The sequence below is a fragment of the Acipenser ruthenus genome, chromosome 9 (assembly GCF_902713425.1).
Source record: "Acipenser ruthenus chromosome 9, fAciRut3.2 maternal haplotype, whole genome shotgun sequence".
Taxonomy (NCBI): domain Eukaryota; kingdom Metazoa; phylum Chordata; class Actinopteri; order Acipenseriformes; family Acipenseridae; genus Acipenser; species Acipenser ruthenus.
This window is the reverse complement of record NC_081197.1, coordinates 9338640-9361639: the sequence shown is the minus strand read 5'-3', so window position 1 is coordinate 9361639 and position 23000 is coordinate 9338640. Positions and strand designations below refer to the sequence as shown.

The following is a 23000-nucleotide window of genomic DNA, read 5'->3' as shown; positions in this document are numbered from 1 at the left end:
CTACAGCAGCTGCCTCTTACACAGTGGTGTATGGAGTGTGTAGATGATTTAAAATGCATGGTCATCACATGCAGAAAACATGACTGTGAAAGAAGTGACAGGCAAGTGATTGCCAAGCATGTGTTTTAATGTGTGGAATGTTTAAGTAGGGTTTATAGTAGTAAATTGTAATTTCTTGAAATTAGGTATACATGAAAAATGATTACTATGTGCATTTTTTAAGTCCATCTATTTACTTGGTACGCTTCATTAGTTTTGATTTACTTAAAAAAATTCAAACAAGTATACTATATTTTATGTATTTGTTTAACCGATTCCTTATAAAATGACCTGGAGATACTAAAAGCAAGGGAATGTAACATTGAATGTTTGCCACAGTGAGGTTCAATTCACAAGGCCAAAGGTTAAGAGAAACGCAGGTAGAAAAACACTGCCCCTCCAGTTTTCACGTTGTCTCGGTGTGATTAATCAGCATGTTGTCTCTCTTTCTCCCCATTTCCACTTTATTGAACACTATATGCTGCACTGTCACTGAGGATTAAGCATATACAAAGGAAGAAAATGTCAGAAGAGAACAATCACTCTTTCCATAGAAAATGCATCTCTTCATTCCAGCCAGCATTCCTTGATAACTCAATTAAAAACTCTTCATAACCTGTCGGCGAGGTGATCTTACACAAGAGGAGACGTCACGTTGCTAGGCAACTAACTGAGCAGGTAGGCTCACCCGGTGCTGAGTTGATTGGGAGGTTCTGATTGTCTGGGAGGCGTGCCCGGGGAGCCTGTGCGCCGCTCAGAAAGTGTCTGCACCACAGCTCGAGGCTATGCACAGCCATACAGACAGGTGCTAAGTGAAAGCTTGCTGTGTTGACATCAAGGAGGAGAGTGTCTGCTCCATGGAGAGAACTACTGTATGAAACCAGGACTCCGGGAGCACAGAAGTAGGTCAGTTTAGGGGATGTTGATCCCAAACAGTGTAGAGGGTTTGCGTAGTGTAATAGGTTCCTGGAGCAGGACGTTCCTTTTAGTGGGAGTAACGATCGCCTTGTGTGGATAACTTTTATTTTTAGCTTTGTTTTGTTTTCCTTTTTTTATTAAATCCGGTGCTGGGATTACCATTGTTGGTACCCGAGCGCTGGGCCTGTGTTGTTAATTAAATTAACCCAAACAGCTCTCTCTATAAGAGGTACTTTATTCTGGAACTCACTTCCTTCAGAAATTAAGGTCCTAAGGGATTTTAAAATATTTTATAATAAACTTAAGGCTTGGTTGAAACATAATCAATTATGCAATAATTAATTTATTCAGCATGTATTTGAATTTGAATTGAATTTCAATTTGATAACTTGTACTCTAAGTTGATTATGTAAGCTGCTGATTGTTATGCACTTTTAATAGGTAATTTATGACTTTAATGTTGTATGCATTTTTAATCAAATATTCAATAGGAGGCTATTGCTATAGTTTAGAGCAGAAGTAATATGGAGATTTATTACAGTTGTCATCAATGTCTGCCCGGGGACTGTCAATGGAAATTAGCCTATTGGCGAAATTGAAAATGCAATGCATCTTGTGTAGTGTAAGTGACACTTATGTTGTAATTGTATGTGTCCATGATAAATAAATTAAATAAATAAATCTGTGCGCCTGTGCGGCGTGTCAACACCCAATGCTCGGTGCCTGCCTCGGTATTATTCAGTGACGCTCCACGTATGTAACATAGTCCTGTTACACAATGTAAGGAAAAAAGCAAAGAAGCAATCACCATGTAAAATGAAAGAGCTCCCAGGGACTCAGTTGGTGCTGTAATAATTAGGAAATTGGAAAGAGTAAGTACAAATGACTGTAAAGTGTAACGCTGTCATTGTAAAGCTAGCTTTTCTTTATGTAGCCTGTGTGATTGTATGTCCTTGTTTCGTATAGCACTCTGCATTGTCTTGTGTTTACTTGTTCTGTTTTCATCTGGTTCGGAGGACTGATAATGTTGCAAGTTACAGTACCCCCAAATCAAGACTGGTTCAGTGGCTTTTACAGACAATCACTTTAATGTCTACATCTCGCAATGCAAATATATTTACAAACTTAAAAAAAAAAAAAAATGAATGTCTCAGAATGCTCACTAAACTTTGTACACTAAGACCCCCTTCTTAACACTGTGTGGTGAGGATAAAAGTCAGGAAACAAGAGAGAGTGTCCCTTCAAAATATTGTGTTTTATACTCTGTTTCTATGGGTCCCCAATGCAACACTAACTCCTGTACTCTAAGTTCCCTCCTTCTCTTTAAATACAGTAGCAGTGGTGTGTTTGTTTGTTTATTTGTTAATTGTATGGGGCTCGTGATATTTTCTTTGGGGAAGTGCATTATTATTATTATTATTATTATTATTATTATTATTATAAAGATAGAAATCACCTTGATACATTTACAGAGGATTTCATTTGTTCTTTTCGATCTGCCCACAATTACACAGGAGATTCTTTAAAAATAATATTGATCGACAAATAATTAAAATGAAGGATAGATTTGAAAGCAGACTAAATGTGTAGTTTTTTTTGTCTCTGTGTTTATCATTTTTCTTTTAGTTATCAATAAGTTTATTAGGACCAAACTAGTGTGGTTATTAGACAAAAAAAAATATCACCTACTACACAAACACCCTCAACATGTTGTTAAGACACCATGGAAATCCATTGACTTACAATAGAAAAATGATCAAATAAAACGTTCAATAAAAACCCAGTCTCTTCTCGTAAATGCCTTGGTTTTAATGATTATGTTTTCAATTGAGAATGCACTTGCATTACAAGACATTTGAAGTTCTTCATTATCACTCAGCAATCCTTTCCAGTTTTCCAGAAACTGTGTTAAAATGATATGCTGCACCGTTATTAATGCTTAAAAAAACTATTCAGGGATAACAAACAATTTAGCATGACATGTATACATTATTTAAAACATGCTTTTACATACTGTATTCAAAAAAAGATGTTACCTTTTAACAGTCAGTCATGCAAGTCATGTACTGCATGACCAATCGGAAAACTAAGAATGTTAAAACCTGACGCGTCCCCAGTGCCAACCTCTATCTAATGTTACATTCATATAGTCTCACGGCATGACCTACTAAGGAGGCTGTGTGGTCTAGTTGTTAAAGAAAAGGGCTTGTACCCAGCAGGTCCCTGGTTCAAATCCCACCTCAGCCACTGACTCATTGTGTAACCCTGAACCTTGAAGTCACATAACCTCCTTGTGCTCCGTCTTTCGGGTGAGACGTAATTGTAAGTGACTCTGCAGCTGATGCATAGTTCACACACCCTAGTCTCTGTAAGTCGCCTTGGATAAAGGCGTCTGCTAAATAAACAGAAAATAATAAAATACTGGGAAACCCACTGCACACCATTGCTTTTTAAAGCCCTTCTTGAGAGTTCCTGCTAACATGGTGTGAGATAGGATCCCAAGAAGAAATATGACCCTATTGAGGTTCATTGCGGACAATTTAAATATGACCCCATCTGTTTGGGTTTAAAGTTTTGAATAGTGTTAGGACTCTGAACTATGAAACACAAGCCAAAGGAATAATCTTTTAGCTTGGTATCCTAACATAATTATCCTAAAAATATTAGTTTTACATTATTGGAAAATATATGAAGTATTGTTCTTGAAACTATCTTCTGATTAGTATGACTGTACAACAGTCTTATAAGGGCAATATGTTGCCAAAGTAAATTAATTATTGAAATATTCGAAGCGCTAATTGCCAGGAAATAAGTCTTTATTATAGGCTTCTAGCTAGCCAAAGCTGCAGCTCCTCTGAAATTTCTTGGAACGTCATTTCAAGTACTATAGATGAGTTGTGGCAAAGGGAGCGAAGGAAGTGAAAATAACCAAAAATGCTATTAACTGACCTGTATAAGCATATTGAGAGATGAATCTCATTTGCAAGGGTCTCCTGGGGGAGGTGATCAATCACACACTCAAACCAAAGTATAGCAGATTAGTTCAACCAATACATTAAGACTTTTATCCTACTCAATACAATGTGAAATAGTTATCTTTAATGCCTACAGTAGCTATTAAAAGTTGAGGCTTTGTTCTCTTGGTACATAGGACACACAGTGCAGGACACTTGGCTGAGCTGTACTGTAGCTTTGCCAAAGATATTGTGGAAGTCCAGCCAAAGCAGAAGTCAGTCCTTGATGTAATCAATGCATGGACAAGGACGCTGCAGCTGCGAGAGCTAAACATAGATGCACCTGGGCGATATTTTTAAATAGGATCACCTGGAAACTGAAGGTTGGAACTCACAAGTAAATCATTTTAGGATGGAGACATAATTAAAAAAAAAAATTATATATATATATATATATATATATATATATATATATATCTTTAAGTTCATACACATTTATAAAAAAAACAAAACAGTAATGTTATAAACAATTTTTTTTTATTTATCTATGAATTTATTTATCTGCTTTGCTTGTTTTTTTTTCACAAAGAACCGCTGCTGTTTTGTTTTTTTTCGTGTGAAATTAAGTTGTCCAGAACTGTCAGCGGATACATTCCTTAAAAATAAATAGAAAAACAAATTGTACACTTCTGAAATTGGTGACAAATAAAAAATAATAGCGTTTGTGTGATTCGTAATTTTATTGGATGCAGAGCTCCAGAAAAAAAAAGACAGGGGGAGGACGTGATATACTACACAGGACGCTGTGGTGATTGAAGTTACAACCTCATAATCGAAAGGAATAGAAAAATGCACAATAAAAATAACTAAACCACCAAAGACAGTATTTACCCGCAAAATGCTTTCAAAACAAGACAAATTTGTCTGGAAAACTGCCAATCTGGCAGCACTGACTGGGGGAGTAGCCTATAAAAGTCGAATGCGAGACGGATGCATTACCTATTAAATGTTACCTCAAGCTCAATGAACAAATAAAACGGGAATCTGTATCATTTGTGTTTCAGAAATCTCTATTTTGTAGACGTTCCGGTACTTTTGGATTCGGAATACACCACTATATATAGTTTCTTGACATCTTGGAATGACATTTCCTTTACATTAATGTACCAGTATTTTCACTTTCAATTATTAATTATTCAAGGCCCATGCTTCGACTTATTTTTTTCCATAAGTCAAGTGACCCAGCAATTCAACAAGCTAAGTACATTTTACTGAAACGTTGATAGCCTATTTACTGCATCACGTTACAAATTTTACTCTGCATCAGCATATAAGGCACATCACTATCTAATAACTAGTTTAAAAGTCCGGGATCCTCAAAACTCAAAAAAGTAAATGTGTACCATATTACCCATGACAACATGCAGCTCTGGTTGTTTCTGAGATACAGAATAGAGCTTCATCTTCAATTAATTCGTCCTGCAATGCATTCTTTAGAATTGCATTCAGGTTAATAATATAATTATGTTAATTACTACAAAATGAAGCTAACAATATGGGATATAATGCACAGATTGATGCTAAGTGGTAAGGATGTTTGTTAATTCACCAAAAAAGGTACCGGTATATTAAAATGATGGAATAAACAACGGATAGAAAGGGAGCCTGGGGATTGACTGTGCGCATGTGGGGTATTCCTGTCTACCTTTATTAATGATTCTGTTAACAGATTCTGACAACACATTGGCAGCCTCTCCAATGAAGATCGCAGGATTATAATAATCTTACGTTTTTAAAATTCCACAGACACTGTAAACATGTTTAAGTTGGAAATAAAACTCAAAGATACTGTGGTTTTTTTTTGGTTTTCTTTAATATTTTTTCATCATGTAAAAAGACAGCATATATACACTGGGACGAGGCAGAAGTAAAAAGTTAGGAATATTCCACACTGACAATTCGGTAAAGAAAATAGGTCAGCAGACAAGGTTTTAACTGTATAGCCTTTTAACCAGGGAGTAAGGATGAGCATGGCAGAAGGTAATGTATTTTGAGTGCATGCATTTGTATGAAAAAAAAAAAAAAAAAATCTCTTTCATATTTTTCTATGCCCTTTGGGGCTTAAAATCAATTTTAATTCCAGCAACAAAAAAAAAAAAAAAAAAAAAAAAAGCTTTTTAGTTTTTTTAGCATTTAAAAAATAACAAATCCAATCTATGTTGATGCCTATACTGTAGATGCCTATGGCTGGCAACTTGAACTGAAGATTACTTCCTGAAGGTAGGTCAAAGCCATTTAAACACAGACACAGTATTTTAGTAATGATAGACAACATCAAAAAAGATAAGGGAACAGTAAACAACAGTATGAAAATGTAATGTTTTAATCGCTTAATCTGCAATATTACTGACAACCAGCTGTCACTTTTTAAACTATGCGGTTGATGACTTGTTTTCTCTAATAATCAATACGCCAGTTGACAGAATCACTTTAGCAGCTCTAAATGGCATTAGTGCCCTTTTTACCTTACTTGCTTTCCTGTTGCTTGTAATGCAAAACATGTTTTTCTACGCTATCTTGGCAGTGACCGTGCCAGAAATGATTTAGACAAGATTATGAGGGTATGGGGCCTGCTGAATAAACAAATTGTTACCACAGATGCAATACTCTTTCACGTTTAAATTCTAAGTCACAAGTAAATTGAGTTTGTTTTCCTTAAGATCTGGCACATATTGCTAGTATCTGCTCCTGAGAAGCCTCAGTGACTAGCTGACTAGGGAGAATGTCTCCTTAGGTCTGGATTAAGGTTGGGAAAGCTTTAATATCTGCACACACCAGGACTGACAGGCATCTGGTACAGTAAATGTTAAGCTGTAGCTACTTTTAATGTTGCTTTTGAAGCACAATGTAATCATGCTTCCTTCCTCCCCTGCACTGTTAAGGGTCATGTGTTAAATAGCTTTAGGTTATTACATTTTATTCCCACATTGAACATTTATAATTTTTAGATTAGAGCATTTTCAATTTAGCCATCCAGTTGCTGCAAAACACGCCCACTGCTGCCTGAAATGTGTGAACTGCAGTAGATAAAAGCGTCTTGTTTCACATTCTTAACTACACTACTTGTCCCTGAGGCAATTGAAAAATCAATAGATTCTGATCAAAGGGTGATTGCTGTGGCTTTACTTGAAATGTGCCCTCAAATCAAATTCCACAAAAAGAGAAGAAAAAAAAAACTATAATTCCTTTAAATGCAGAGCCTTGTTTTCCTAGTTAGAACTATAACATATAGAGACAACATTGACTTAAACTTAGCAGTAATTTCAAAGTCTACAAAGTATGAAAAAATAAAGAACATGTTAATCCAATTTCTTATTGTATTGTTTTTTTGTGTGTGTGTAGTATTGGATCCAGCAGCATGAGGCTAGTAATTTCAGTCAGTTAAAATACGTGGAAGAATACAGCAGTTTTATTATTTAATGCAGTCTCAAAAATGTACTAGAATTGTGTGGCACTTTGGTGAACAATCTCATTCCTTGTTTACTCATCAAACTATCTCATACAATGTTAGACTTAGACAAAGGCCTTCAATTTATTAAAAAATATAGAAGAATGAGTCACCTTTTGGAAATCAGGTTACAAATGGCAGCAAAAGCAAGCACATGTTGCAACAGGTAACTATTAACTTGGTTTAAATTAATCTATTTTAATCACTGATACCTTAATCCCAATAAAAGAATGTCAACTAAATGGATTAAACAGTACAGTTATAAATCAAAAGCAGCAGCTACTAATGCCTTCTGTCATACAGTACATACAAACAGTTAAACGTGTTTGAAGTTTCTGAAGAGAAACAAGCCTGGGGGCAGTTCAGGTTCCCAAATGAGGCCTGTTCCTGTGAGATTCAGACAGTGTAAAACTGAGTCTGATTACAGGGCAGTCAATTGAACACCAATAAAAGATATCAAAATGCTGCCAGCTTGCTGCGATATGGGTTCCAAGGAGTCACATGCTTCCACAAGCGCAGTCTGACTTACAGCAATACTAAAAAAAAAGCCCATTAAAACTAGCCAATGAACGATTTTGTGCGTTTTAATTTCTGTTTTATCTGAGTGTGTCTTTGTGTCCATGTCTACCAGGTGTATTCCAAACCAGATCCCAGGAGTACCCACCTGGTTTATTACCTGGTTTGCTTTGTTTTGGTCCTTTGAAGAATGATTTCTTCCTGTTCTATTTTTTTTAACAATGCTGCAAGAAACTAAATTTAGCAAACTCAAGATGGATATATAGGCCCTTCTGGGATCAGGTCAGGGGTCTCTTGGTAGCAATGAATTAACAGCTACACAGAATGTCATCTTCAGCTGTTGATATATTGTAGAGAAAATTAAACTGACAGATGAATGCTGAAAAAAAACTCTGAAAAATGCGATGCAAAACCACTTGTGAAAATATCAGATAAATAGCAAAAGAATATTCCTAACTTTACCATTCTCTAAAAGTCCTGGGCACTTCGGATCAGAATTCCCACGTTCTTGATCTGTCTTTACAAAAAAACAGTCAAGTGTTGTCAACAGTTCATCTGCGCAATGAGAACAAAATGCACTTTCTCCACTATCAAACACGACAGAATACCTTCAGCTTTTACAATGTTGCCCCAGAGCTTCCAAAGTGCATTGGCACAAAAGAAAATAAATCTTCTCTCAGCAAGACTCCATTTCAGAAAGAAAACAAATTACTTCCACTTTCTTGAAACATACATTGTGCACTGCATTACCGAGTGCATTTAAACAATGTCTCCTTATCCAAAATTCAGTAGCCTAGTATTCAATGTATTATTTATGTAGCTTATAAAATTGTTAAAATACCTTTAGTGGTCTGCTATATGGAGTCTTCCCAGTTTGTGATTGTCCTTCCAGTTTTGTCTTATTTTGCATCCAATGTAATTCCATATCAGCAATGTACACTTGAATCGAAACATGTTAAATACTAGGTGGCAAATGCACACAGGACTGTAAACTGCAAACATGTATCATCTTACACCACTGTTTAATCATGCAATATAAAATAATGTATCCCTGCTATTACATAAGTATATACTGCTTATTATGTATTCTCTTCTTCTTTGTAATTACTAAATCTATTATCCTAGCATACCGTTCTTTCCAGTGTTGCACTACATTGATTCCAGATCATCACGCTACTGCACTTAAACAGACACAGCAAGGTCCACAAAGCTTTTAATCCCAAATCGTTATTAGCACTTTTTTAATTAAAAAAAACACTTATTGAAAGTTCTAAAACATTCAACTAAATTAATAAACAACTTGCAAGCTAAATGTGCTCGCCGAGTGTAAAACACAGATTGTTTTTCAAGAGATTTATGAATCTGAAAAATTGCATGTCCAGATTTAGCAGTCAATTTATATATTTATTTTGAAATTAAATATTTACTTGCAAGCAGCAAAGATTTAGGCTGGGACCAAATCAAATCTTTGACAACCCGCTAATCGCACTTAACAAAACTGTATTTAATAGCGTTTTCTTTTTTTCTGTAAGTATCTCTTCTACTCATTAAAAGAAAACGCTATTAATTTATAGTTATGGTTTTGTTTTTCAAAATGCAACATAGTCTTTCCAGTAATTCTTGTATACAATGAAGACTGATGTTGTTTCTTTAAAAAGCAACAAAGATTGTTCTTACAGTCTTTGGCCTATATCGTATTACAAAGGTAATTCACACTCCTCGTCGCCAGCTTTAAGTACGTAATATAATATTCATGGCAGATTCTCCTTTTTACCAAACAATCTATTAAAATGCCCTTCATTCACGTTGCATTTTCTTTTAAATTCTCTCCCTAATTGTTCCAATAATTCTATAGCTAAACAAATCTGACAAGCCTGAACATGTGAGTCATTATTTTCCGGTTCAAAGCATGATATTGTTTCCCTCTGTTAATTAATATAATCTGGGTAAAAATCTTTCTGCTTCAGAGAAACAGAAATGGAAGCAAGGCAGAGACAATTTTAACAAATCTGGACAATGTACAGTATGTATACACATTTTTGTGTTTGGATTTATCAGGTAAAACTACGAGTCTTTTTCTGTAGTGACTGGCCTTGTTTGAAATCTTTATTATTGTAAAAGGAGATTTTGAAATCCTGCCATAGCTGACTCTAGATAATTGCATGTTTGAGTTTTAGTTGTCTATATTTCTTTCTGTGCCTCACAAAAGTCAAAATACTAACTTTCTGTTCCGTATCCCCTAGAAACCCTCAGCTTTGTAATACCTGCTTTGGAGGATCCGTTTGCTTCACAGGGAAATCAGTGGTACCTCCAAACACTTATAAACTTTACTATTTTACATATTCCTACTGCTGCTGCATTTTCACTGGAGCCAAGACCAGAATTCAAGTCTGAGTTCATTATATTCAAAAGAATAAGTATATGATTAGATTTCTGATGTTTTTTTTCCATGCTTTATTGGAATTAGGAAGTCATTGCCAAGGACCTTTGCGACAGACTGGCATGAATGAGTTGTTTACAATCCACAAAGTGACCACAGCTCAGACTGAAAAATATGACCTTGTAGAAAATGATTCATTCCAAGGCACTGAGCACAGTTCTTCTGAGCAGTTCAAGCAAAAATTAACATATAATGATGTCATGAATAGTGTTGTATATTCAACACATCTTATCAGGATTAGGGACTAATATCCACTTTGCTCAACTTGTACAAATACTCCAAGTGGTATTTATTGTGTGCCATTAAATTAGGTTATTACTAACTGAAAGGGGTGCAACAATTAATCGATGCATTGATTACTGATCATCTGTCCTTAAATTTCCCGAGCTTCAATTGCATATTGATAAAACGATGCATCAAATTAGAACCCAGTTTGAAGTTTCCTGTTGCCAGTTTGCATTAAAACCTTGAGTGTGTGAGAGTGCGCTTCTTTTAGTGCTAGTATTGTAGATAAACAACGTCAGCACGTTGCTAGGATACACACTTTAGGCCTCTACATTCATGTTGGACAAGCCAAATCAGAAGTAGTTCTATTGTATTCACATTGATTTAAAAATGGCAATAGTTTTTTTTTTGTTTTGTTTTTGTTTGTTTTTTTAAATCTATTAACGCTACCAATTACCTTCTTTTGTTTCAAAGCATGTTGTGTTTGGATTACATGGCAATATTATAGAAAAAGAAGCTGAATTTAGTACGGTAGTTAAATTAGTCTGGATTTGTCAGATTAATTCAATTGTTTTGCTTTCCTTTTGGACATAAAATGTTAACAGTAATGAAAATGACACACTGCTTTATTCAGTGGTTGGAGGTGGAAACTGACTCCGGTACGTGACTCAACAGCACAATAGCCCAGTCCTCTAGGGTGATCACACTGACAGTCTGCCAGGGCAGTGACTGTAAAGAAACTAAATGGGTGGAGAAAAAGAAAAGAAAAATAGAAAACAAGGCTAAGTGCTTCGGGAAATTAGATTTAAGAGCTTAGAGTTTTACAAGACCCACTTCCTTCTTCCTTGGTTAAATTCAGATCTAACCATACAGTACAAACATTCACCATCACCACCAGCTGGGCATTTAATAAATTAAGTGGAAAAATATTGAAAACTGACAACAAATAACTGCACTTTTTAGCATTAAACATCCCTCACAGAATATAAGGAATACTTTGATGGTGTATTTATAAGGAGCTATATGGGCAGACTTTAGGACCTTGGTAAACCTGTGATGGCTCACTGCCCATGGTTAAGATGGGGTTTTGGCTTGGGAGCCATATTTGTCGATGGAAGTTGGCTAGATTGATGTAAAACATGGGTTCTCAAACCCGGTCCTGGGGGCCCTCTGTGTTTTCTGGTTTTCATTCCAGCTGAGCTCTCAATCACTTAACTAAACCTTTACTTGAACTACTAATTTGCTTAATTAGACCTTTTTAATTGTTGTCAGCTCTTAAACAGTTGCATAGTTCAAGTAATTTGGAATTACTCAGTTGGAATGAAAACCAGCACACACAGGAGCGAGTTTGAAAAGCCCTGATGTAGAATGTTCCCTTAATAACCTTGTTAAACCCTGCCAACCACAGCCTTCCTGTCCTCAACAGGTTGTATTTAAACCAGCGCTGGGCTTAGCTCTATCTAATAGTTAGTTTTGGTAAAAAGGGAATTCCCCAAGAACCCATAATCTGCTCTTTATTTACCAGCACTCGAGTTGATCCTGAATTTGTTATGTTCTGTTTTATTTTATTACTGATAGCTAATAACAGTCACCATGGAAAGCATCATAAATCAGAAAGAAGTACATTAAACATAAGGAGTGGGTTATAAAGAAGGCGTAGTATCACTTTGAGAAGCAAGCAGCTTTAAAAATAAAACTGCAAACATAACAAAAGAGCAAGGGGCACTGTTGAGCCTTCTAAATGGCCCGTCAAGGTCTGCTGTATGATGTTGACTTAGAGAGAACCATTTCAGAAGCTTCTGACCAAGAATACAGACAATTGGAATTATTGAGCATATATTCCTCACCAGTGCTATGCACCACTGTTAGCAAAGCGGACAGGTTGCTTATCAAAAATACAGGTGAGAAATATCTGGCAATGGATAACTGTGCTGATGGACATACAGCTCTTTTGATCCAATGTGCACCACTTTTTTTTTTTTTATAAACAGAATACAAAATATAGTTTTTTCAAAACTGGAATCAAAATCTTAGAAAAATGAGTTTGCACTTGTTACCCGAGTTAATTCTTACCAGGTTTGTAACATGAACAGTGTGTTTATCCTTTTAGAGCAAATCTGGCCAGACTAAAAAAAAATGCTACGCATTCAGTCTACACTCTTTCTCAGTTTCAAAATATTTAATGATATTAACACCAGAGCTGGCAGCAAGTTCCATATTGCATATCTGATAGCATTTGACTGTAATCTGGCTTCTGGCAGCAAACATGACTTGGTTTACAACGGACTGCTTTTTATAGGCCAATAATAGATCCTACAAAGAGTTTACGCTGAGAGCTACTTCTCTTCCATTTCTCTGCTTTTTGTATTCTTCACAAACACAAACACTTCATGTTGTATTAATGGCAGCAAACTTGCTGGCATAATCAACAGGCACTTACAAAATACTGATTGCAAAATGTGTAACTGCTGGTATATGTAACCATCATCAGGTAGTACCTTCTGTTTTGCATTTAGAATGAAAAATAATATTCATATTTGAAATATGATTCTCATTTAGCACAATCAATGTCAGTAGAAATACAGGAAACCCCATTGGGATACCATTATTACCAGTGTTCTGCTCTGAAGGAACCCAATTAGAACCCTTTGAAGTATCTTTGCCACAATGACATCTCAAGTGATTTGGATCAATTGTGATTCCATTTGTATGGCAAAATATAAAAAATGGTAGCACTGTGGATCCATTAAACCAGTGGCATTGAGGCAGTATTGCTCTGAAAAAAAAACCTTGCACTGCCATTGACGATCATTTCAATTCGAGTTCACATTTCTGCATAGTGTTTTTCTGGTATACTGTACTAGAGTTTGCATGGCTCGTCTGGCAGCTTTACAGAAATCCATGTAACTTTGAATCATGGAGTCATATATAAAATCAACACATATACAAATAAGTACTATAGCTTTCACATCCCTAATAATGTAAACGTCAGTTTACCTTTTCAAGTTTGACAGCTTAAATGCAAAGACTCCAAAGTTGTTAATTAATAAAGGTACACAATTAAGGGCAGGTGGTTCTGCAAGATTAGCCAGGAATCCAATCATTTTTGGGGGGCCAACAAAATTGATCTAAAAGAAAGGTAAGTAAAAAAAAATGGTATTGAAGCTAATTACAGATCCTTAATCAATGGGAATCAATGCAATAGTGTGCTAGAATGTATTCAATCTCAAGGAGTTCATTTTAAACACTGGAACAACTCGTCCAGTTAGTTAGAGCATGAAAGTTTACCAAACGTAAAACAGGTAAGAGGAGTTGCTCTATGAGTTTGAACTATCCACTCAGGTGAAATTAGCTTGCAAACATGGTACAGAAACAGACAGATAGATCCAACACTAACAGGTAGGCTGAAGCATCTATAGCTTTAGACACAATGAAGTGCATTTGGTACTGTAGTGCATTTGTGGGTTTTGTGATATAAAATCATGTTTTAAAGGATCTACTCTTGTAATCCACCTGGGTTATAAACTGGGTTTTGGACAAAACACATTTTGCAATACACTTGTACTTACTTGCTGTAACTCCCATCCAATGTAATTGAAAGTTATAATGATTGCGGCAGTATAACGTTTACAGTATTGAAGCAGGTGCATTGTATGGAAGGTCACAGTGTCACATGATTTCTCTGGAATCAGGAATAATAGACACACTACCCGGCAACCAATCAGATTTAAAAAAATCTCATTATCTGAACAACAGAAAATCAAAACCACAAAACCACTTAAGATTATAAATATCAAAAACTTAATTTGAGGCAACAAATGATTGCCCACTGTTGTGAAATCCAGCTGTGTCCAAATACATTCATATTGAATATACTAATAAATATATTCTATTATGAATCAGACAGTGGTAAACAATTCCCACCATCGTGATGTTACCCTCAATCTTGAATGTACAGAGAAATGCAAGATTATGGTGGGGGACTGAAGTTTGATACAGGTATTCATGAAAGGGTACGAGACTGCTGCGTTCCTTAAACTGTTGATACGTGTCGTGCAAACAGAATCGATTTTTAAATAACTTCGGAGTAAAGCATTGTGAATAGCACCCTGTGTGTCACGGCACGATTAACACCAAACCCTGGAAACAGTCCTATAAATCACAAGTGCTGTCAGTTAATGTAACACAGTTACACATCACACAGTCACACCTTCTGTGCTGATTCAAGTCCAACAGCCATCACTAGACTATTTTAAGCTAATGGACACAATTCATTATTAATGTGAAACTAGCATTTTTAATCTTCTTTTTTTATTAATAATTTATCTTAAAAAAAATTGTGTTTTTAACAAAGTCACTAAAGTGTGCTTTAACAAACTCTAAAGTGGATGGGTTATCTTTATATAATGAATACATTTGCAAGCATTTCAATTGAGCAATTTCTTTTCAAACACACTTCTCAGAATACATTGCATTTGACACAAGGCAATGGGTAGCACGGAATTCATTTGATATTTTAATGTAGTGGTCCTTTTAAACTAATTACTTTTCCAAAAAGATAAGCCTCTACATTTATAGAGTATATAACAACAAATATTTACATTTTTCAAGGCATAGCAACTAGTTCCCTTTTCTGTATATTTTTAGTGCTTGTGGTCCATAAAGCATTGTTTCAATTGGTATGCTCACCAGTACAATAGTGTCATGACCCTCATGAGCCTCATGATTGACTGAAGCCCAGCAGTGGCAGGCTGGGATATAAACTCACTGTTAAGATGCAATGATGCAACCTAATGAGTGGTGGTCTCCAAGGAAGAATGGAGGAGCTGACCTGTAGAACATCATAAGGCCTTTTTTTAAGCTCGGTAAAACGTATTTGAATAAGAAAATATATGCGACAAACACTATGGAAAAGGGTTTAAGTCGACTTTTAAGAAGTTTTTACTTGCATGACACGCTCACTCGCTAGAGGTGGTTTTATTTTTTACTTGCATGACAAGCTCGCTCCCTAGAGGTGGTTTTATTTTTTACTCGCAGTGACATTTTATTCGACACTTGCATGTAAACGGTAATAAGCGCCCTTCTTCGTCATTCCAGTGATGTCACATTGTTTAATGCACATGCTCTGATGATAAAAACAAGTTGGCAGACGTGGAGCAAAGAAGATGTCTAACAAAAGGGCAGAAATAGAATAAGCAACCCTTAAACTAGTGGGGAAATATGTGATGCAGGTTCAGTTTTGCCATACGGGATGTACATTTTATTGTTGGTTTCAACTGCATATGTGGTAACTGGTTCAAGGTTCTGATTTATTTATTTTATTTATTTTTTAAAGAGCTTAACTCGGTAGAATGTATACTCTCTAGACTAGCGAGTGAGTAAAAAAAAATGTATGGAAAATCATCTAGGGGGTATATTTCTTGCGAATAACCTGAAAACGTAGCGACACGTGAAAATGAGGCTATGCCATCACGAAACATCACAGGGAAGCGACTCGCTATAATTTGCAGTGGATGAAAAGCCATTTTTTCGCCCTTATGTCGCTACTATTTTGAACTTCTAAACTCGCTAGATAAATGGATGGAAACCACACTATAGAGTGGAATTCCCGGTGCTGACCAAGGTGCTGAAATTTGCATTGAATGACTCCAATGCTTTCTACGGAGAGCTTTCAATAGGCTATCTGTAGCACCTTGTAATTATCAAAAGTAAGATGTCCAAATGGGTTTACATGTGATTCAGATCACTTATTCTCTGTTATTAACACTTATTCTCTGTTATTACTCTCAAATAATTTGTTGTGAAGACACATTCAGAACTAATTTGTATTTGTTGGCAAGAAATTAGTCTTCATTTACAGTAGAAACAAGGCATGAATCACATCTTCAGGATTTTCATAAAGTTGTTTATTTCGTCCCTTTTGAAATTCTTCCAGGTTCTGTGTGGTCCAGTGGTTAAAGAAAAGGGCTTGTAACCAGGAGGTTCCCGGTTCAAATCCCACCTCAGCCACTGACTCATTGTGTGACCCTGAGCAAGTCACTTAACCTCCTTGTGCTCCGTCTTTTGGGTGAGACGTAGTTGTAAGTGACTCTGCAGCTGATGCATAGTTCACACACCCTAGTCTCTGTAAGTCGTCTTGGATAAAGGCATCTGCTAAATAAACAAATAAATAAATAAATAAATAATGTAATTTAAATGTCCAGGGATTCCTTATTATCAAGCTACCTCAGTTGTGCATCAATTGATTTGTTACAGTGCTCTTATAAAGTATTGTACTGCACATGCACAACTTACTGTCAACATGGACTTAATGTGAATTCACTAGTGAATTATCAAATTGTGAAATAACATAGGCACAACCGACGGTTGCATTTTCAAAGAGATCCGTCTAGAAGTCAGTCGAGTCTATTGGATCTGCCATCTTGCCCACCATGACTGAAACCGACTTGCAAGAAGCAAGTGCAGTTTTTAGATATTACAGAAAACATCACGTGGATGCAATAGCAAATGCAGCAAATCTCAGGCATTTACAGTATATTGTTTTTGTCTAACCTCTTTACAGTACCAATACTGGTCCCTCGGCTCCAATGCTCACTAAAGGAGCTCTTTGTATTTCAGAAATGGCACAGCCACCTCAGGCATCGTTCATGTACTTCAAGCCCAAAGTTAGCAACCATGAATAATTATGATCATTACTGTTATCCTTTTTATTATGTGAACAAGAACACAGATAAACACGGGGGTATTCTTTTTCAGTCATGACCTCGGGAATAGTGATAAATTGTATTATTATACAGCTGGTTAACAATATTTGAGGTTTAGAGAAAACACATCTCCACAGAGAAATTAACCACATAGCACTTTTATAAAATCCTATCAAATGTGATTCACTTCTCCAATGGGAATTATGTAAATGTTTCTTCTCCATTATTTACATGAGATAAACTGAAGGGTTATGAATGTGCAGCTGCTGACATCACCTACTTAACCCTTACAGATACAGAAAATAGACAACTGACATATATAATGCCATGTGAGAACCTTGGATACATCCTAGATGTACTGTTATCATACAGTACCACAACACTGCCAACAAAATGGATTTGGAACAAATATTGCATAGCGGCAGGACATGCATTATCACACAGGTAATGACTGGTACCGGTACTGGATTCCCATTTTCTATTCACATGGTATGGAAACGGAGAACCATTGCTTATGCATTGGATGCACTAAATACATTTTGTCAGCATGAACTACATTCTGTAGTCAACTTGCATGCACTGACTCTATTTTACACTTAAAGTAGTGCTTGGTACTGTTTATCTTTTCCTGTTTAGAAATAACCAAGTGTTTCAGCTTTAAACTGTGCAGTGATACAAGAGTTTATTATTCTCCTTAGACATTAGGCAGATACCACACAAAACAGATGCTTTGAGCATCTCATGATGTGCAGAACAAAAAAGAGTTTGGGGAACTCCGGTGATACAGTGAACCTAGTTTGGACAAAAGGGCAGTGATTATATACAATCTATGAATCAACTACACAAACCAATGGAACAGTAGCCCCTTAGAATTCCTGTAACCTGGTTAATCCTGACAGAAGCAGCAGCATTTTAAAAGGAGACAAGGGGAGAACATGTAATTTAGTCCAATAAATACCCAAGCTGGGCTCAATTAAGGCACTGTGCTTCACCATATTATTAATCCCAGTTCTGTGGTGAGATCACCCTGTGAAATGACTGCAAGCCTGGTAGCTTTTTCCTTGAGCAGTTTGTGCTGAAATGAACTCACCACCAGTGGCCTGCAGTAGGCCAATTGAAATGGAATAGCTCTCAGCCCATCCCTTAGCACAACTGGGTGAAGTTAAAAATGGGGGGAGCAGCTAGGTCACTCAGGTTAGCCAATAATAAGGCAAGGCAGTAAGATCAATGTGTTTGAATTGTAAAATGTCTGTGGGAACCCAAGTAGTTCCAGTCAAAGGTAAAATGGGAAAGTCTGCGTATTATTGAATGATCATATATGACTGTCTATTTTTTTTGTACATAAATTCATGAACTATACCTCAATAACAGTATACTGTTATTCATGTAGTATCTGTTACTTGCCTACACCAGCTGAATTACTGTCTTTTTAAATAGCTGTAATACGGAAAATCAGGGTTAATCAACTGTGACAGTGTTTATCAATGCAAACCTTTTGAAATAAAACTGGACGAAAGTTAATGTTTTTGTTAAGCCATTTTAACGATAATCTGATCAGTATTAGCACCGTTTTATTTGTCTTCTAGAGTAGATAATCAATCTCAAATGCAGGGCGTGTGCATTAAAAGAATGTCAATTACAAATTACATTAACATATGACTTTACATTGCTATTATTTAATGCTGTATATGCGCATACATTACACCGTGGTGCAGAGACTGATGATGTACCGTATAGAAAGTTAGCGGTACTTGTACAGTAGTACTTACTTGAAGCTTACACATACTACTGTTCAGTGGAGCCAGGTATTTGCAGTTATTGTACGTTGTACATTTTCTCAATTGTGTCGTATTAAGGCTTTGTATTACTATTGAAGTATTGCGTCGTTTGATTCGACTTACCTGGCAGCTAGTAAAGAAGCTCCACACTTAATACTACTTCCTCATTTTCGCACATCCCTAGAAGAAAAACTGCACGTCTGAGTGGTTTCTCTGTGAAATACATGTTAGAATTGTAACGTTTGCAAATCTTCTAAACTGAGGAGTCCTACCTTGAAATCCAAACAGGAACAGAAATCCCACGATCCAGATGCTGTGTATCCAGCAGCAATTCATGTTGTCTTCTTGTTTTCTTTCTTCTTTTCTTCACCAAAACACACAATCCAGTTTGTGAGGTTTCTTGCAGTTGTTTCCCCAAACTGGAACCGCTTGTTTCTTTTATTCGATTGTTCAGCGCGCTACCAGCTCCGACTGTCTTCCAATGCTGCAGCACAGTGAAGGGCTGGCAATAGGCTCAGAGAGCAATTTCAATCTCTGCCGCTTGCTTGCTTGCTTGATTTCCCCAAACACTACCTGCTCACCACCGCCACCTCGCGACTAACAAGCAAGGGGCTACGTGATGCTTCAGTACAGTACAACACAACTGTATTTTGAGTAAAATACTTATAAATGTAGTAATGAAAGCTATTATTATTATTATTATTATTATTATTATTATTATTATTATTATTATTATTATAGTGCTATGTCATCCTAGAAAATAGAAATAAAGAGAATAGAAACCCATCATATATGAAAAGATGTACTATTCTAATAATATTAATTAACAGTGTCAGTAAATATATTATTTGACTATAAAATACACGTTCAATATCTTACCTGCAGTATATACTGTTGTGTGTAATTTCTTACCTAATGTAAATTGTGCCTTCAGTTATTATTAGATAAAGGCGTCTGCCAAATAAATAAATAATAAGCAGAAAATAATAAGAAAACATGCAATTTCAAGAGTGTATTGCTGGCTTTGTGTATGGGGGTCATCAACCTGTCCAGGGGTCTCTATTTATAGATGTAAGAGTTTGGCCCAGGGGGATGGGGAGGCAAGAACCAAGATGATTGGCATTAATCCAATCGAGACGAAGACGAGCATTTGCGTCCTCCGAAATGAGTGCTGCGAGCCATCAGCGTTTTTTCATTCTGCAAGCCCGTCATGCAGCCATATTCAAAACTTACAGCGTCAGAGGCCAACACCGTTCTGAATTTCGTACAGACCGGCCTGCAGGCGCCTGACCAGCCACAGGGGTCGCTGGTGTGCGGTGAGCCAAGGACTCCCCAGCCGACGTAACCCCTATCCCGCCCGGGCAGCGCTTGGCCAATTGTGCGCCTGCAATAGCATTTGACAAAATAGCTATATTTGTCTAAATAAAAAAAGAAAATAATAAACTGACACAGCATATATGTTTTTTTTGTCCTTGTTACAATGAGAATGTTATAGGACATGAAGGATTAAAAAAACCTGTCAGACTTTATTAAGACTTGCCAAAAGTTTATGCACAGTTAATGCAAAAAATATGCACAGTAAGCAATTTAAAGGGCCTTGCAGCTCACACCTCTGACTAAAGCCAACAAAAGCATTACAATTGCATAGTACAAAGTACTTTTCATTAGTTGTGTTGTTTTATTGAAGTCAGGTGATTTGTTGACCCTCTTATTAACATACAATACAATGCAGAGGAAAGCGATGCGTGTCAGAGTGGTTTTACCAGCAGTAGTAGTAATTCGTTCTGATGATGTTCAGATCATTAAAATAGAAACAAGGTCAGTGTTGGTTTTTTTTTATGTCTTAAGGTACATGAAGATCAGTCTTTTTTAAGTAGCTCAGCTGAATTTTAAGTGGAGCCAGTTAGCTGAATTTTGGGGTGACCAGTTGCTCTGGCCCCTGGTGTTTGGGTTCTGATTTCCATCCAGGTCCACAGAGGAGTCCTTGGCCAGCTAGGAAAGGTTCACAGACTTGCCTAGTTGCTGAGGGCCCTTTCTCGATTAATATCCATGTTCAAGCAAGATTTGTGGGTTATGCTACGATGTTTTTTTACCGGATTAGAACACCAAGGGGTTGTTTCTAGTGCTGAACACCATTGGTGGCTGGTCCGTGACATTGGTAATTAAGGGGTGGAGACCGTAACACTTAAATCACAGAGCAAGCGTGAGGTAGGCTGAACCGAATGAAGCAGATTGAGAAGAGGATCAGACTATGGGCTATGGATCTTGGCTTGAGTTCTGGCAGCCTCTGAATCTTTCCCTTGTGGTGGAGCCTGGTGCCTGTGCTCTGTTGTGGGGGTTTTGTGCATTTGGCCTTAAGATTTGAATGTCTATTGGGTTCGTCTTTCAATATAAATATTTTGTCCAGTGTGAACCAGCCTTAAACTAATCGATGTGTGCTCTGCTTGTGACACCCACATCAACATCAGGATTAATTTAGCAAGAGCCGCTCCAATTGAGATCCAACAAACACCCAAAGCAAAGTAAAATATAGCTGGAAACTAGTGCCCAAAATATGGGGACCTGTGCAGCTAATTACCCCTAAAATGAATTGTTCTATAAGGTCTACACCCCCAAGATTACAACACAGTCAGGAGCATTCTGAAATCTTCTGTTAGAAAAAGGGATGATGAATTTTCCCCTGGCTTTACAAATTAAATTGTATACAATATTTCTGTGGCTTTGTTATAACGACGATGAACCCCATGTTACTCATAATTAATGAATTCATCTTTATTCATATGGATTACATTATCATTATTAGATTGTTACTAAAGTAATTTCATTTTTATTAATGGAACTTAAAACAGAAATATAGCACTATCCAAAACACATCTTAGATATAATGACTACAAGCCCATTCCAACATATCATGCACAGCAACACGCAGTAAATTATTCACAAGTAAAGTGATAATAAAAACCTTTCTTTTTCTTAAAGCAATTATAACAAATAATGTCAACTGAAGTAGAATAAGGATACACAGTGTGGATCATGATATTAAATTTTATTAAAAAAAAAAACATATTGCTTCACTTTTCTTCAATTGGAATTGCTTAATAACCAAAATATGTTTATATCTTCAATCTTCAATATATTAACTGCTTTGTTTTGTATAAGAATTTCTGAAACATAGACCCTAAAACGTTTCCCCGTAGAGCTCTTCACAAGTTCTTCTAGAAAACTCACAGGAGAGTCCCAAACAAATCGAACTCGATAACATCCCTGCCTAATCCCTTGTGGCCTTGTCTTCACTGTGGGAGACTGTAGTCATGAATGTAAGTTGTTAAATTAAGATGTCTTCTCTTGAGCGAAGGTCATACAATTGAAACCTTTGTGGTTTATTATAAAAGCACAGATCGCCTCAGACAATCATGTCCACAGTAACACTTATTATGGGACTCTCGATAGAAACTCTTACTTTAGCAGAGATATATGTTTAAGCACCCTCAAGTCAGAACAAAAAAAAAAAATGAAATGCAGACAAAAAATGTACATAGAAAATATTTCCACGGTGATAATAGAACTAATTTATCAGTGGGTCATTATGTGTTGTGTAAACACATTTAAGTTTTGATTTGAATGCAGCTCTTAGTGTGTCTCTGCATAGATCGCTGGGATGCACAGGCTTGTAACGCGATTGGGAGAGAGTGTGGTCTCTGAATGACCTCGCCCAGCTGAGATAGGCCTCGTTAGTGAGTTCATACATGTTAATGGATACACACTTGAGCAGGGATGCAGACTACAAGCACAGTGGGTTACAGAATGTATGTTTATGGAAAACTTGCATAACAAATTGCTGTTGCACATGGCTGAGCAGATCCCTGTGGGTTTTAGAGAATCAGGCCATCCATTTCATTGTATTATTCACAGAAGATA

General features: G+C 36.5%; 1 protein-coding gene across 1 annotated transcript in view; it reads right to left on the bottom strand.

The window, feature by feature from the left end:
• Positions 1 to 19592, bottom strand: part of LOC117962455 (limbic system-associated membrane protein-like) — a 617235-nt gene extending 597643 nt beyond the window's left edge. The window contains exon 1 of the mRNA XM_059031079.1: positions 19355 to 19592. Coding sequence (XP_058887062.1) covers positions 19355 to 19418 — 64 coding nt within the window. The 5' untranslated portion in view covers positions 19419 to 19592. The remainder of the gene's footprint in view (positions 1 to 19354) is intronic.
• Between the last annotated feature and the right edge of the window lie 3408 nt (positions 19593 to 23000).